Source organism: Bufo gargarizans, unplaced genomic scaffold (assembly GCF_014858855.1).
Source record: "Bufo gargarizans isolate SCDJY-AF-19 unplaced genomic scaffold, ASM1485885v1 original_scaffold_979_pilon, whole genome shotgun sequence".
NCBI lineage: Eukaryota > Metazoa > Chordata > Amphibia > Anura > Bufonidae > Bufo > Bufo gargarizans.
Window position 1 is genome coordinate 121691 of NW_025334780.1, and position 17645 is coordinate 139335.

The 17645-nt window shown below is 42.3% G+C and overlaps 1 protein-coding gene across 1 annotated transcript in view; it reads right to left on the reverse strand.

Moving 5' to 3' along the window:
- LOC122924277 (lipopolysaccharide-binding protein-like) overlaps nt 1-8572 on the reverse strand; it is a 99157-nt gene extending 90585 nt beyond the window's left edge. Inside the window, exons 1-5 of the mRNA XM_044275221.1 lie at nt 8470-8572; nt 8270-8378; nt 8067-8195; nt 6672-6827; nt 6339-6402 (exon numbers count right to left, since the gene is read on the reverse strand). Coding sequence (XP_044131156.1) covers nt 6339-6402; nt 6672-6827; nt 8067-8195; nt 8270-8378; nt 8470-8569 — 558 coding nt within the window. The 5' untranslated portion in view covers nt 8570-8572. The remainder of the gene's footprint in view (nt 1-6338; nt 6403-6671; nt 6828-8066; nt 8196-8269; nt 8379-8469) is intronic.
- Nucleotides 8573-17645: the final 9073 nt, after the last annotated feature.

The window sequence follows — 17645 nt, forward strand, 5'->3', positions numbered from 1 at the left end:
CAGCCATTAGACTAGCGAGCTGTTGAATACAAGACTGTTTTGTGAACTTTATTACGTGCAATGTACAGGACTTTAGTTTTGGGGCGTGTTAGTACTTATTATACTTTTGGAGAACCCATACCCATACTAAGTGTGTGTTGAGTGACCACAAAAAAAATCTGTTAAAGTCAAAGCTAATAGTCCCCAGTGAGCAGACTCTGGAATAACTTGGTGCCTGTAATTGCGCAATGAGAGAAACATGCAGCATCCTGCTCCTAGAAGTCACGTATACTGCAAAGTGCAAAATAATATTGTCACCATGTCATGTGTCACCATTCACTGTGTAGAGGAGTAAGTCAGCACAGTGCAGAGTCAGTGAGCAGTTCAGTAAAATTAGTGTAGGTCTGAGTCTAAGCCAATCCAGTCAGAGGGAGAATTTGCAGTGTTAGAGCAAGCTCAAAGATGTGAAGCTAACACCCTAGCAATCAGTGTAGGCATTCCGTTATGCATTCCGTCATAGAATTGCGTTATGGTCCATGGTAACGGAATCCATAATGCAATTCACCTTTTACCACCAAACAAAGTGTGAATGAATTTCATAAGTGGAAATTCACTCATGTCTAGTAATAATGTCTTTAATTTTGCCCCAGCAGTAATAATGCCCCCATAGTGCACCCAGTAGTAATTATCACCCCTATTAAGTGTACCAGTACAAAAAAAAATTACCCCTTATAATGTTTGTCAGCAAAATAATTCTCCCTTACAATGTGTGCCAGTACAAAAATGCTCCTTTTTAGAGACCCCAATGTCCCCATAGTGTTTCTCCTAGCTACAAAATAATGAATTCCCCCCTCTGTGGCCCAACAGCATGCTGCCAAATAAAAATAATAAACTCAAATACTAAACTCCATTCTGCTGTCAGCAATGTGGTGACCCCGGCCTCTGATAGGCTACAAGAACTAGGACTAATTGGTGGTGCACCCCTGCTTGTGTGTACAAATCAGTTAGTAAAGTGCAGGATAAGGAAGATAGCTTAAAACAGCTAAAGAGACACCGGTTTGGCCTATGGTTATCTGTGCAGCTATGAGAACTGTACCATCTGATGAGATTGCATTTCTGTGTAACATCAGCTGGTCCATAACAAGTAAGGCTACTTTCACACTAGCATTTTTGCTGAATCTGGCAGAGTTCAGAAAAAATCTTCCGTTACTAATAATACAACCATCTGCATCCGTTATGAACGGATCCGGTTGTATTATCTTTAACATTGCCAAGACAGATCCGTCATGAACTGCATTGAAAGTCAATGGAGGACAGATCCATTTTCTATTGTGGCAGAGAAATTGGACCTGTCCCTATTGACTTGCATTGGGGGTCATGCCGGATACATCTTACTCCGCATCCCAGGACGGAAAGCAAACTACATGTTGCGGTTTGCTCTCCGGTATAGGGAACGCAACTAAATGGAACAGAATGCATCTTGCAGCATTCCATTCTGTTCAGTTCAGTTTTCTCCCCATTGACAATGAATGGGGACAAAACTGAAGCATTTTTTTTTCCGTCAATGAGACCCTATGACGAATCTCAATACTGGAAAACTAAAACGCTAGTGTGAAAGTAGCCTAAGATCTGTCCTAATTTGTCTGCACCTGAAGCCCTGATAAAGAATCATTTGCTGTTAGCTTGGACTCATTTTTTCTATCTTACATTTGCACCTCAAGGTGCTGGCTGTCACGGTGGGCAGTGGGGGAAACCCCCCCACCATACAATGTCAGATATTAAGAAAGCCACTAGGCATGGAAGCCAGGATAAGGGAGCAGGTCACCTCCTATTGCCACCCTCATCCTATCCCTGACCTCCTAACCGCATGAGCGAACCCAGATGGTAGGAGGGCTCACTAGCCTTGATGATCCCTGGTAGTAAGGTCTGGGCAAAGAGACGACCGGTTCATCCATGACACGGATGATTCAGTCTCACACAGACTTAGCAACTAGGAATGGCAGACAGTGCACAGCTACTGGATCCGCATGTAAGAGCCAAGTACAAAAAGCACTTACCTGCCGCAGCAACAACAATGGCTGGACCCCATGAAACAGTACTTGAACCCTAACACCTAACAAGACACAGCACAAACAACTCATACAAGAATCCAGCACACCAGTAACTGCCTGGACCCCCATGCGGACAGGATGCATGGTGGCCCCCGGCAGAGCTGCGCACTGACATTTGGTTCCCCCTCCAGGGAACCCCAGGAACCCCCTTCCGGAGGTACAGGCAAGCAGGGGAACATCTAGCATTCATGCCGGACAGAATACACCAAACACTGACCAGACACGGAACAAAAACTAGACGTACAACAACCCCAGAAAATATATCCACACCAAACATAACAGGTAAGGTAGGGAAAATGGAGGAGACATAAGGAAGACATCTCTGGAGACATCGATGTCCCATAAGGTGGCCCTCAAGGACTGGGCAGATAGAATAGCACAAGCTCCTCAAGAAACTGAACGCAAACTAAACACAGACAGGCTCACAGTTCAGCACATAAGAGCCATGAGGCCACACCCAGCTCCACCTAGCTCACATCATAACCCCATACACACCAGAAATGGGAAGAGAACCAAACTTAAAGAGGAAGTGTCAAAACATGTTGTCACCGGCAACAAGCATGCATGGCAAAAGTGTCATGGTCCACTACAGCAGACCATGACACCAGCCGTGACACTGGCATCACGACAACAGGGACCCTGCCCTGCACTGTAAAACGTCATCAAGGGTACCTCAACAACCATCAGGCAAGAGAACCCTAGAACCGTAATGAGCCCCTAAGGGAAGAACCTGTGCACCCTTCCCGTCACTTTATGCTGGCCCAGGGAGTTCCAGAAAACCGTGAGTATGACTAATGCACCCATCGGGCAACTCACACTCATGTGTGGCCCGGTCGCTGCACATGGCATGAGAGAGACCTACTCTAATATTGTGTGGCGAGCAGACCTGAATTCCAATTGACAATGCCAGGTTAGTGCGCTGAGGACAAGCAGTTATTGACGTCGGGGGCTTTTATGTATAGTATGATAAGGTCCCTGAGATGTCTGAGAGACAACAGTGTTAGTAAAGCGTTAGAAAGGCGTCACCGCCAGTTCTGCGAGAAGGTCTGACAGACGTCCTTCTCTACCTCTTGCATGATGTTCTTTGTTTTGGTTTCATTTTCTCATCTCATTTCCTTCTCCCAGGTGGCACCTATTTAGACTAATCCTCTTTCCTTTATATTCCCTCCCATACTGCCTCACTTTGCGGTTTATACTACTTCCAGGATTGAAGTGTTCACTGCTGGAGGCTTCTGCTGCTGCATGTTCAGATAAGTAATTTCATGTATTGTGTTTCCTTGCTGGCTTGATTCTAGGTGACCCTGATCCCCTCCATATGAAGTGCAGGGAGCCGGTGGTCGGGTCCCCTCACTATTATAGGGTTTTCAGGTGTGACACAGTCTTAGGTACATGGGCATGCAATCGTCTACCTTTGAGACCCTTGTATGTGCTTAGCAGTCAGGGTGAGCTCTTGGGGTTTTATAGGGGTCACCTATATGCTCCTTAGTTTGGGATCAAGCCATTCGGACGTTTATTCATAACTTCCAGCTATCTGCAACATCATCCGTGACAAAAGGTTGGAGTAAGAGATAACACCATGTGGAGTTGGAAGCCCTCAGAATGGTCACTTGAGATTGAGAGAGCTTTAAAGAATGTTCATTTTAAAAGACTGTTGTAAGGAAGCCACATGAGTGACTCACTGTAATACAACCAGTGTCTGTAATGACCCTCTTCCTGCAACTGGAGAATGGCAGCACCTAAAACCCAGAGCAAAAGGGCTATAAATAGGGAAGTTACTCTCAAGCTTGTGTTTAGCTATTCCAAATTAAATAAAGTGGTACACCATGTCAATGCAACTGTCAGTTGGTCTGGTGTGATAGGTAGCAGTCTAGTGGCTACAGAGACCCTTGTAAGAGTTGGGGCACTGACAAACAAGAGGCTGGTGCCTTGCAAATAACACCTGAGTGAGGAATGCTGCTGTAGGGTATAGGCCCCCTTAAATGAATGGCAGCATTTACTTGGACCCTGGAGGACCTCAGCCTTGAGAGATTTGTGATGTGTTAGATAGTCCTCCAAGGCCAAGCAAGAATCTGTTTAAATTACTGCAAACATTCTACTAATCTCCTATTTAGGAGTATTGCCCCCAAATATAACAGAAACCACCAAGCTTATTGTATAGTGCCTTGCAAAAGCATTCACCCCTTTGACATGTTTTGTTTTTTGGTGCCTCACAACCTGGAATTAACATGGATTGTTTGAGGATTTGCATCATTTAATTTACAGAACATGCGCACAACTTTAAAGATGGTTTTTTTTTTTTGTTTTTTTTTTATTGTGAAGCAAACAACAAATAGGACAAAATAACAGAAAAAGTAAATGTGCATAACTATTCACCCCACTAAAGTCAATACTTTGTAGAGCCACCTTTTGCGGCAATCACAGCTCCAAGTCGCTTTGGATAACTCTCTATGAGCTTGCCACATCTTACCACTAGGATTTCTGCTCATTCCTATTTGCAAAACTGCTCCAGCATCTTCAAGTTGGATGGTTTGCGCTTGTGAACAGCAATCTTTAAGTCTGACCACAGCTTTTCTATTGCATTGAGATCTGGGCTTTAACTAAGCCAGGCATGCTCAACCTGCGGCCCTCCAGCTGTTGTAAAACTACAACTCCCACAATGCCATGCTGTAGGCTGATAGCTGTAGGCTATTCAGGCATGTTGGGAGTGGCAGTTTTGCAACAGCTGGAGGCCATTCCAGCATCAGCATGCCTGAACTAGGCCGTTCCAACACATTTACATGTTTCCCCTTAAACCACTCAAGTGTTGCTTTAGCAGTGTGTTTGGGGTCATTGTCCTGCTGGAAGGTGAACCTCCGTCCTAGCCTCAAATCACGCACAGAGTGGTACAGGTTTTGCTCAAGAATATCCCTGTATTTAGCACCATCCATCTTTGCCTCAACTCTGACCAGTTTCCCAGTCCCGGCTGCTGAAAAACATCCCCACAGCATGATACTGCTACCACCATGTTTCACTGTGGGGATGGTGTTCTTTGGGTGATGTGATGTGTTGGGCTTGCGCCAGACATAGCTTTTTCTTTGATGGCCGAAAGGTTCAATTTTAGTCTCATCAGACCAGAGCACCTTCCTCCATACATTTTGGGAGTCTCCCACATGCCTTTTCGCAAACTCACAATGTGCCTTTTTGTTTTTAGCTAAAAGTAATGGCTTTCTTCTGGCCACTCTGCCATAAAGCCCAACTCTATGGAGTGTACGGCTTATTGTCGTCCTATGTACAGATACTCCAGTCTCTGCTGTGGAACTCTGCAGCTCTTCCAGGGTTACCTTAGGTCTCTGTGCTGCCTCTCTGATTAATGCCCTCCTTGCACGGTCCGTGAGTTTTTGTGGGCGGAAGTCTCTTGGCAGGTTTGCTGTTGTGCCATGTTCTTTCCATTTGGTTATGATAGATTTGATGGTGCTCCTGGGGATCATCAAAGATTTGGATATTTTTTTATAACCTAACCCTGACTTGTACTTCTCAACAACATTGTCCCTTACTTGTTTGGAGAGTTTCTTGGTCTTCATGGCAGTGTTTAGTTAGTGATGTCTCTTGCTTAGGTGTTGCAGCCTCTAGGGCCTTTCAAAAAAGGTGTGTATATGTAATGACAGATCATGTGACACTTAGATTGCACACAGACGGACATCATTTCACTAATTATGTGACTTCTGAAGGTAATTGGTTGCATCAGAGTTTTTTATGGGCTGCCTAACAAAGGCGGTGAATACATACGCACATGCCAATTTTCTGTTTTCTATTTCTAAACAATAGTTTTATTTATATATTTTTCTCATTTCACTTCACCAACTTAGACTATTGTGTTCTGATCCATGACATAAAATTCAGATTAACAAAACATTGAATCAAAATACGAAAAAAATGTCAAGGGGGTGAATACTTTTGCAAGGCACAGTACCTCAACAAGTGAATGTAACCATTATGCTAGTGTGGCAGTAACTAGCATGAGTGTTATACCTCTGCATGAGAATACAATGAAAATAAATACAATAAGTTTTCCTGTTTACAACAAAAAGTATTTGTAAAGTTCCAGCAGGGCATAGCTCCCTGCTGCCAAGTTAAGACACAAAGTTGTCTAATGATATCCCTGGATGCTTCTAGTTTTTATGCTAAGCTTACAGAATAGCTTTTATTCATTATTCTTATCTTGTGAAGTCTCTATAAGCCATTAATTGTAAGGTATTGTGTGCATATTACCTTGTTATTCAGGTTATCTCTGATGGGCCTTTCCAGATAACCAGTAAAGAGATTGTACAACCAACTGTAAGATGTAAGAACAGGTTAAATAACATCAACATTAAATCAGATATTTATATAAAACTGAGTAAGAAAGATTTTGGATGCAGACAGCTCATCCTTGTTCAACAGGTTTTCTATTAATGCATTTTAATCCGATGACGTCTTGTGTTTTTAGGAGCATTTCTAGATACATCTTTGTAAATCCGCTTATGGGAAATATGAGTTTTACATTTCCTTGGAACAGGAGACATTAAGAAGACAAATTCAAATACTATATAATTGGTTTTCTACCTGGCTCCTCCAGACAGGTGCACTTTAGCGTTTTTCACTTCAGAATTGCAGGAAGAAAGAGACACAGATGGACGAGATGCTGAGTCTTTCAAAGTAGTAAACTGAGCTTTTAATGTTACTCCAGAGACCCGGAGAGAAAAATTGCCATTGTCATTTCTGTTATAAGAGTACACAAACAGAATACAAACTTTAAGACGTGAGGATCGTAAAAAAATTACTTATTGTACAGTGTGTATGCACAAAATTTTAAAGAGAACCTGCCATCAATCTGTATGATGTAATATTAAAGCTTAATTTGTGGGCACACATACATTGTACAAATTGCTAGTCAAAGGCCCAGAATGTAATTCCAGCACCAACTCCAAGGGTCCACAATATTGGTTATCTCCTGGGTTACCCGGTCTGTATCCTCCATACCTTTACTGCAACAATGTTTATTTGTATTCTTTCCTACCCCCAAGTATTTACCCTTTAACAATGCACATGTGTTCTGCTAGCCTGGTGATAGTCTGAAACAGCAGATACTTCAATTCTGATATTTTATGTTTTTTAACAATCAGTGCTGTATTGACTACTTGGGGCTAGAATAAACTGGGGTGATGGTGGTGATACTCTCATATCTACAGTAGCATTTCCATTTGCCTTTGTGGATTTCATACTGACCTATTTTCCCAGAAGGTGTTTGTGGCTGAATTGTGAGCCCATACTGCCCATTTTTGAAAGTTTTTTTTTCTTATTGTGAGCTTTTAACTATGATCAAATAAAAGATGAATTTGAACATGTGTGGTTTCATATATTTGGTGTTTTATGTATGTGAGGTGACATATCATCTCTGCTTATTTTGCATAGTATGCCACATACTTTGGGTGTATGATTAGTAGGCACTCTGATCAGTTCAAAAGAAGATATAATGTAGTGTTGGGACTCATCATATTCATAACACGGTCAATAGTAAAAACCAGTTGTCCATTCATACATTTCAAGGAGGAACAGCATACAGTAAATACTACAGATAAGGGTGCTCCGTTTGAGGCTTCCGTCACAGATTTGTTAGCGTAAATTACATTTTTCTTTGCTATAAAAACGTTCACCCGAATGGAAACCGAAAGGATCCCATTGTAGTCAATGTCAGTTATGTTCATGTCAGTTATGTGCTCTATCTGGCACTTTCGTTATTTTCATTCTTCTGCTCCTATAACGGAGCAGAAGAATGGAAATAGCTTGTGCAGAAGTGAAAGCAGCCTAAGATGCTCCATAATGGTAATTTCATGAAAATGCAAGTTCTCACTAAGATAGATATACAGTACTCATTTTAAAATGATTTAATTTGATTTAAGATTAATTAACATTAGCCCTGCACCTACAGTCCTTTAGAAAATAGTTTTCCATACTTACATTAACCAGTGTTTCACCCTCCACTGGCCAAACACCTTGGCCATTGCACCTTCAACATTTAAATGAACGTCTGTTGGCGGTGTTGGGAGAACCTCAATATGGGAAGTGTCAAATTCTTCAACAGTTATTCTATGGGATAAAAGGATAACAATTTGATACCATGCAGATTGTGAGTAGCTGCCCTTTATCTTGTTATTCCTTACCCTGTAATTGAATAGTCAACGTAGCCAAACACATGTGTAGACCCAATAATATCTGGAAGATGGTCATGTTGAAGCATGTGTCGAAAAACTTCTTTTCCTTCTGATAAAACTAGGTACACAGTATTTCAATATTAAGCTATGGTCACGGATCACTTCTACAAACAGGACAACTGTTTTACTGTATGTGTGAGGTTACTTACTGTAGTCCAACCATTTCTGAGTGACCCGCATAACAACACCAGGACTACAGTTTCCACACAAAAAGAGACCACTCCACCAGACCAGCCACACTGGGTTCATTCTCATTCTGAAAATAAAGTTATATGTAAATATGTTGAGGAATTCTTCCTAACCGCTTTTTGTTTCATGCATCCATATGATGGAGCTTATGGCACTTTAGCAGCATATGAACTGGAGTTCTACCCCTTGCTGTTGGTTAACCGATTCTTTACGTGGACATTCTAGGTAGCTGACAGGCTGCTTAATAATTTACTTGAATGTCCCTTATGTATATTTAAAAATGTGATTATCTATCTATCTATAGAGTATTAGCAAATTGGTTTATAATGCTATGGTAATATTTTACTCATGTCATGTACTGTTACACCAGCAGATATCATATGACTGACACTGGGAATGGAGCCACTAGACCCATCCCCACTGCCTTTGACCGAAGTGGTGAGATCTAGCTAGATTCATGAGGAGAGAGAGAGAGCATGTCCATCAGCTCCCTCTCTTTAGGGCCTTGAGACCAGAAATCCATCTCCACTGTGAGGAAACTGCTCCAGAGGAACAGAAATGGCAAAGGGCTGCTAAAACCCATCAAGCTACGGTGTTCCAGACAAAAGCGTGAGCAGCTACAATAAGCTTTACAGACACTGCTGCAAGGTAGGGGATAACGAATTAAGACCCCCGCCACCATATTTCAAGTCTTTGCGAGGTGGTCAGGATAGACAAATCTGAAAGCCTGCATTACATAGTGGACAACTACAGTCATATGTGCCAGCTCAATAGCCATATTAAAGCCATATAATAGCCATACTAACTGGTCAGGTGTGCATGACTGCTTGGAGATCGCCACGCCTCCAATATATACTACAAAGAAAAAATATGGGGGATTCAGCCCCCACAACCCCTAGCAGGTGCAGATTGCTATGGCAAAATACAGATACAAACGCAAAAACACAAAATGCAATCGCACTCTGCAACCAGCACTCTGCCCGTTCTTCTCCGTTAGGTTTCCGCTTGCATGCAGGACTTTTCTCTCCACTACAAAAACCTTCTCCTGACCGGAAACCTAACGGATTCCATTATAGTAAATGGGGTGTGTAGGCTCGGTTTGCTTCAGCTATGTGCCGAATTTGTCACTTTCATTATTTTCGTTCTGCTCCTATAACGGGGCAGAAGAATGTAAATACAAAGTGCAGATGTGAAAGTAGTCTTACCTATTATGAAGAAGGAGACCCCCTGTGAAACACGGTGCCTTTTTATGCTTTTTATTTACTTTTATTAGATTCTTTCCCTTCTAGTATCACAACATAGTCCCCCCTTTTTAGGTTTCCTACTTGGAATCATAAGGAAATATACACTATAATATTCTCTAGCTGGCACAATACTTTTTAATTGTCAGTGGCATATATTGTTTCCTATCTCCAAAAGGGTGTTGGCACTTGGATGTGTTTGAACATTGTACTGTAGTTTTCCAAAGAAACAAGATGGTTAATTTAAATGTTATGTTTGTTGTTTCTTTTGTGTCAGTAGTCACCAACATCATCATTAACAGTATTATCCCTATTTGACTGTTTAAAGCGTTGTTCCAGTTTGCATCAAAATGCAAAGGTCTGTGTAATTTTGTATTTTTTTTTATTGTACCTTTCTACTCTCCTATCTTCTGTCCTGGGCTGTGGTTACATGACCATGTCCATGCAGCTCTTTCTTATTTCTTATAATGTCATGTCCATACAGGGGCAGTGAAAGGGAAGTGTCTAACTAGCTGGATGGCAGGAGCTATAAAATAGCTTGCCATTGTTAAAGACGATGCTGAAGCAAAGAAAGGAGAATGCATCATGGGCTTGATTGGATTTAGGAACAGGAAGTGCTACATACAGGATGGAAATCAACCAGAGTGATTTGTTTATATGGCGAAAGAGTCAAGAGAGTCCAAATTGAAAAAAAATAAAAGCATGGGGAAGATGTACATGAGGTTAGCAACTATAGGAGCAATGTAGGTTTTTGTTATATCTGCTAAGGGTTTTTATATTAAATTTTGATACGTATGCTGCAAAAAGTTTGAAAATGTGATTTATGGTGAAGCTGTGCATTTTTTGGTGTAAAAAGCTAATTACAGTTAACAGACAGCCAATAGTCTGCGGTCCACTTCACTTCCTATAACATCCTCAGTCAGTCCCACCACATTACACCCTCATTAAATTACAGACTTATGGAAATTGTTACAACTCATAAAATATTATACCTGCAGTTTGTTTAAAATGATGATCTATTCTCTGGATAGATCATCAGCATCTGATCGGCGGGGGTCCGAAACCCGGCACCACCGCGGCCTTCTCACTGTTTACCGCTGGCCCAGTGACGTCACGACTAGTATCACTGACCTGGGCGGGGCTAAGCTTTATTCAAGTGAACAGAGCTTAGTCCCGTCCAGGCCATTGATACTAGCCGTGACGTCACTGGGCCCGCGGTAAACAGTGAGAAGGCCGCAGCTCTCCTGGAGCGCCATTGATTTCTCAAACAGCTGATTGGCGGGGGTCCCGGGTGTCGGACCTCCGCCAATCAGATGCTAATGATCTATTCAGAGGATAGATCATCAGTTTAAACAAACTGCAGAACCCCTTTAATGAATTCTGCACAATATAGGACTACCCCCTTCAATTCATCTAATTTAGTTTTGCAACCACTATGGCACTAGTCAGGCATTCTCTTTCTCTTTCTACATACTATTACATGAAATACTGCAGGACCTATCGTGTTCACATGGTACACTAGCAGCCCATTGATACAATGGGCATCATGTAATGCTTAGTTTTGCCTCTGGTGTCCAGCCACTGGCTAGTGAGGATTGGTCTTCGCACGCCCAACTGAACAAGGGAAGAGGCCTAGCAACCAGGCGCAGGCTGCGGCCTCCATGGGGAACACAGGAATAAAGTGGCCAGGCCTGCTTCTGGACAAAGAAAGACCAGGCAGGACCCAGCCACCAGGCAACGGCAGCATGGTGAGTGGTTCAGCTTGCCCAGATGATATGCTTTATTAGGGAATTCTGCATTCATAAAATCTATTAGAAACAGGGTAGCAGGCTAATAAGCTCACCTCTCACTTTAGAGGACCCAGCAGGTGCATGTATGGCTATCCAACTTGACAATTATATGTATAAAGTAAAGTAAATACCCAGTCTATTGTAACAATGGTAATTGTCAGCCACACATGATTCTAACCTAGCACAATATACTTAAAATAGACAATGGTTTGCTTGCATTGCCGCCCCTGCAAGCTACTGAATTGAGTACTACTTTACAACTCACCTCTGCTCAGCCCTCTTAATGCTGTACAATGACAGGTGCATGATTCACCCCTCTCTTTTATACTGAAACTCAGTTCGTTTTTTACGGAAATACGTTCTCATGGAGATTAAACTGAAAGGAGATTTTAAAAGGAGTTTTTATCATCAAGGAAGGAACAATGAGATATGTGAATGTGTACAAAGGGAAAAACCTGCTATGCTTTGCCTAAACCTGATACACATGGATTATTGCCCACTTGGTAAATGTAGCCTTAAAGGGCCACTAAACATACAAAACATAAATATATAAAACATGTATCATTATATATTATTGTTGTTTCCCCCCATCTAGTAATCTTAATAGTGTTAAAAGTCTTCTATATGTGTCCCTGGAGGCATTAACTTTTCCTACCTTGCCTTTTAATAAACAGCCCCATATTTTTCTAAAAGGTTTCTAGAACAGGTTTTCTTATTTGCTACAACCTTTAAAAGTCTTAAAAGTTATGCACAGTAGAGAACAGAGTTGACCATGGCTCTGTGAGCTTATGTATAGGAGGTGGGCAACTAAGATAAAGTGTCTGATACCAGCTTTTCAAGACTTACTAATATAAATAACAAGAATAAGTATCATAGATAATTGACTTGGTGAAGAGCAGAAGTTTGCAGCATGTGTCTGACTTCTGGGACTACCATAACAGATCACACAAAAATGAAGGAATCAAATAAAGCACCACCTTTGTCAATGCACTTTCTCCAGAGTGGCAACTCAGTTTCAGCACATGCCTATTCATTTGAACCAGTCACAGAGCATTGACAAGGATGTGGCATATAAGATAAGTGCCAATGGAGCTCTCCACCATGAGCTCAGTCATGGTGCTATGTCATCAATCATGAACCCTTTTCTGACCCACAGGGGTCAAGAGACACTGATGCAAAGCACCGTAGACAGGGACAAGCCAAAGTTAGGCCAGGCAGAGTTCAGGCAATCCAAAGTCAGTCCAAGGGTAAGAACAGGCAGCAGAGGGTTAGTATGAGTAACAGGCAGAGATCAGATCAGGTAGCAAGAAGTCAAATGCAGAGACAGACAGAGGTCAGTGCAAATATAGGAATACTTTCTGCTCCAACATAGTCAGCTGGAAATTAATTTCACCTGAGCCTTGGCTGATTTCAAATATAGAATGGTAGAGAATATTACAGTAGGGTATGTGAATCTGCTGCGCTTACGGAATCTGGGGATACTCCTAAGGGAGTTATGCAAGTGGCCTCTCTGGTCTTCACCCTTTAACCCATATACAAGGCCTGGGGAACCACCAGGCCACTAACTCTTTTAACAGTCTCTGTTCAGTACACTGCTGACCCAAGGGTGTCAAGAGACACTGATTCGAAGCACTGAGGGTTCAGGCTAAACCAAATACAGAGACTATAAGGAATAGGCAGAGGTCATACCATGTAGCAAGAGGTCAAACACAGTGACATACAGAGGTCAGCACACGTATAGGCAAAACAGAAGTGGTGCACCTTAGCAGGAAACTAGCCAACTAGGAACTTTTGGTCAGGCACTTTTCCACAGGGGAAGATGCCTAATACACCCTAAGGGAGCCATGAAAACATAGGTGCAGGGATGATAGCTCTTTAAGGGAGAAGAAAGCATGGGCATGGACTGCCAAATAACAGAACGGAAAGTAAAATGGAAGAAGAGAGGTGGCAGCTGGCATGGATGTTAAGGGAACACTCCCCTTTTTTCTTTTACCCTTTTCTTCTTTTTCTTTTCCACAGAGACAATGTTAAAGTCTTTACTCTTTTGCTAGCACATGGATACACTTCCATTATGTTGTTTCACTTAGTATTGCCCATTTTAAGTTAGTTTTACATGTGCAGCTGTGTTCTCTGTCCGACTTCTCCGGCACAGAATGCAGGGAATCAGCCGCACAAGAAATGTTATGTGTAGTGGTTTTTTGCTCAGATGCTTCCTGGCATATTTGCCGAGTAGCGTACAGATCTCAGCCAGACCCCATTATAGTCAATAAAGTACAGCGGTAAGGCGGCAGTACTGTACCTGGTAATGCTGGATCCGGAGAACTGCGGCAGGCTGTTCCGGCAGTAACTCTGCCAAAGTACAGCGGTAAGGCGGCAGTACTGTACCTGGTAATGCTGGATCTGGAGAACTGCGGCAGGCTGTTCCGGCAGTAACTCTGCCACAGATGTGAAACTAGCCTTACTCTACCCCTGTTGAAGGGTTATGTATTTTTTGTTATCTGTTCTCTTTCATTACAATAATATATGCTTCATGCTATTTCTTTTCAATAAAAAGTTTGAAACATAAAGGGGTTGTCAAAACTTAGAAAAAAGGATCTGTGTTTTCCTATGATACAGCACCACTTGTGTGCATGAGATGTGTCTGGTACCTGCAGTACCATATATAGTCTAACAAGGGTGACACTGTTTCTGGGAAAAACAGACCTTTTCCTAATCTGTTCTAACCCTTAAAAACCTTGCTGAAATGGCTGATAGTATCTGTTTTTATTTTACATTGTGACAAGTGTTTGAGCCGTCAGAAGATGTGATATAATCATGTTAAATGCAGGCCTGGAATTCTTTATAAATTCCTGGTGACTCATAGGAAAAACAGGATACTTAGAATGGGTGTTGTCTTCTGTCAGAACATAATAAAGGCACGGGTCCATTAAACTTGACTTGTGATGCCCTTAAGTATCTTCTAAATACACGTGAGAGTGTTCATAGACGGCATGACTGGGTTTTAATGATGTTAGCTATATCCCTCATTATTGTTAGTACCTATCTATTTACTGTACGTCAACTGTTGACTTTTGATTGGTTTATTGACCTTGAATAATAAACAATATGGGGTACAGGATATCAACATGTGGCACATGTAACTGAAAGGTGCTATGCAAATTGTCACATCTCATTTGTGGACTTTATCTTAAAAGGATTGTGCCACAATAAAAAGGACTTAGACTTACCGGTAATTTGATTTCCACAAGTCCCACATGGCAGCACCATTGGCGGATGGTCCCCTTTGACCTTCTTGGGACAGGAAATAGATAGGTTTAAAAGGCCCCTCTCAACTTCACCCTTACAGATTACTACACCAGGATGGATGTAATTGATTTATTAAAACCAAAACAATTCTTCATATTCTAAATTCTCATAGTAGTTGTTAAGAGAGAAAAGGTAAGGTTGCTATCAAAGTGGTGGGTCTAAGGACAATATCTCACATAGAAAGTTCTGACTAGACAGAACATCCTGGAATAATTGTGAGGAACAGAAAAGATCTGTTAAACCTTTATTTTAGGGAATTCTATTCAGGATAAACACAACTATTTTTAGATCCCAATACACTGAAATTAGAAATATTTGATGAAGAAGATCATATTTGGATATCCAGGGAAAAGTTCTGAAACTACAGATCATCATCCTAACTCCACCAGTCCTAGATCTGTATAGAAACTGCTATACTTAATTAAATATATAAGTAGTTCAAAATATTAATGATCTGGAGCCTAGTTGCAAACGGCTAACACAGTCTCCTAAAATACTAGTTTATATGGAAAGTATCAATGATAAAAGAGTAGAGTCTACTATAATCCTATGATAATATATTGTAGTATCATATATAAGTACTGCACTTAGCATTAAAGGAAAACTGTCTTCAACTTTATGCTGCCCATACTAACGGTAGCATAAAGAAGAGACAGGTGAGTTGATTTCAGCGGTCTGTCATTTAAAAGTTAAATGTAAGTGGTTGGCGAGAACTAACATCACAATCATTGCAGACTGGGCCTGGAAAAGAGTCATGGACACCTGGGAAGAGTCATGATTATTCATGAATTCCTGCTCTCCTGCCCACCTGCTGATGTCTGACAGTCTTCTACCTAGTTTTCTCCCTTACTCTCTAGGAGAGAACTGCCAATCATCAGCAGATGGGTGAGAGAGCAGGAGATTATGAATAACCATAACTCTTCTCAAGTAGATTTGACTCTTTTCAAGGCCTGGGCTGCAATGATTATGATGCTGATTCTCTGCAGCCTCTAACTTTTAGCTCATGAGTGACACACTGCTGAAATTGGCATTTCGGTCACTATTTTATGCTGCCCTCAGTGAGGTCAGCATAAAGTTGATGACAGGTTCCCTTTAAGAATATTGCTACAAGTTGTAGGCCCTTTGCTGCTTGGAAAACTTTCTACTCTAAGACTGTTAGATGAAAGAAAGTCTTCTAATATTAGTAATACATGTGTCCCAGCGATTAACATAAATACAGTATTTCTTGAACTATAAGAAGCACAGGATTATAAGACGCAACTAAGATTTACAGGATCAAACCCCCAATCCTAATCAGACCCCCATTCTTTATCAGACCTCAGATAAAATCCCCAAATCAGACCCCCAAGCTCCATCAGACCTTAGATCAGACCACAAACCAGCCCCCTTACGTCTCAGATCAGACCCCCATGAGCCTCAGAACAAACCCCTATGAGCCTCAGGTCAGACTCACAGCAGACCTCTGATCAGAACCCCATCAGCCTTCAGACCTCAGATAAGAGATGAAAAAAAATATATAAGTGTACCTCTCCTGCTGCAGATGGTGTTGCCACTCTGCAGATCCGCCATTTACTGCTCTCTGCTCTCCTTCGTGGTGTAACCCTGGATAGTGGTAATTCACGGATGTTGGAATAAACACATTAAAATCAATGGGTACATGTGCTGTTGGTGGAGAACACAGACAGAACATGTCCATGACTCACTGATGTCTAATTAAGGCCTAAGACTGCTGTGGTTGTAGTCGGCAACTGAATATAATTTCTACAGACTGTTCAGTGAGATATATGTGCACCTAACATACTGTTTATTGTATTGTTCAGATCTTTAGAGAGGGGGCCAGTGCACACTGCAGTCTGGTGGCGGGGTCCCCATGCACAGTATTGCTAATTGCTGGGATGCACTTGTACTGGCCCGGCAATTCATGTGTCACAAAGAGGGGTAGAGGGTTGTGACCACTGTCTCCACCCACACCCCTGTCTCTGCCTACTTGCACCACTCGTCCTAGGCAACGAGGTACAACTGGACGACATTCCCTAGCCTGGGTAAGTGCGGAGGGACATACAAGACAAACAACAGATATGTCAGCAAGCTGAGTCAGAACCAGGATGTTGCTAAAGTACAAAAGGATAATCAAAGAGAAGTCAAGTCCACGCCAACGGTCAAACCAGGAGAAGCCAATAAATGCAGGGCGCATCCGGGGACGAAGTCGGGAACGGAGCCAGGAATCTATCCGCATGTTACACAGAACAAGTTCAGGAAGAGACTGAATTCACAGGCAACCACCTGTGGCCAGTAGGCTGCCTGTTAAATAGTGGAGAAGAGGAGTCATGTGACGTGGCCAGCGTCACATGACTCATTCTCCTGAATCCAGCCGAGCACTGTGTGATCAGCTCGACGCTCAGGCTTACCGCAGTTGCCATGGACACGAAGGACGCTGACTGCGCCAAGGGAACACGCGCGACCAGATCCTCCCCGTCCCTCGTTGCTGTGGAGACGAGGGCGTAGCGCACGTCCTTGCTCTGTATGAACCGCAGAGCGCTGACGGCTGTGAATGGGGGGAACCCGCTGTCGGCGCCCCGTGACATCATGGTAAACCACATGCAGATCTTGTGGCTGGGCGGCACAGTGTATGAGCGCCCTATAGATCTGTTAATTGCATGTGACTCAAGAGTTAGCGTTACCATCCACCATTACACATGGATAGTGAGAATTGTAAAAGCTACGGAGCACTATACCACAACATTTGGTACAGGCTTTTCATACATGCCATGTTTTGTCAACATTGCCCAAAATCGGTAT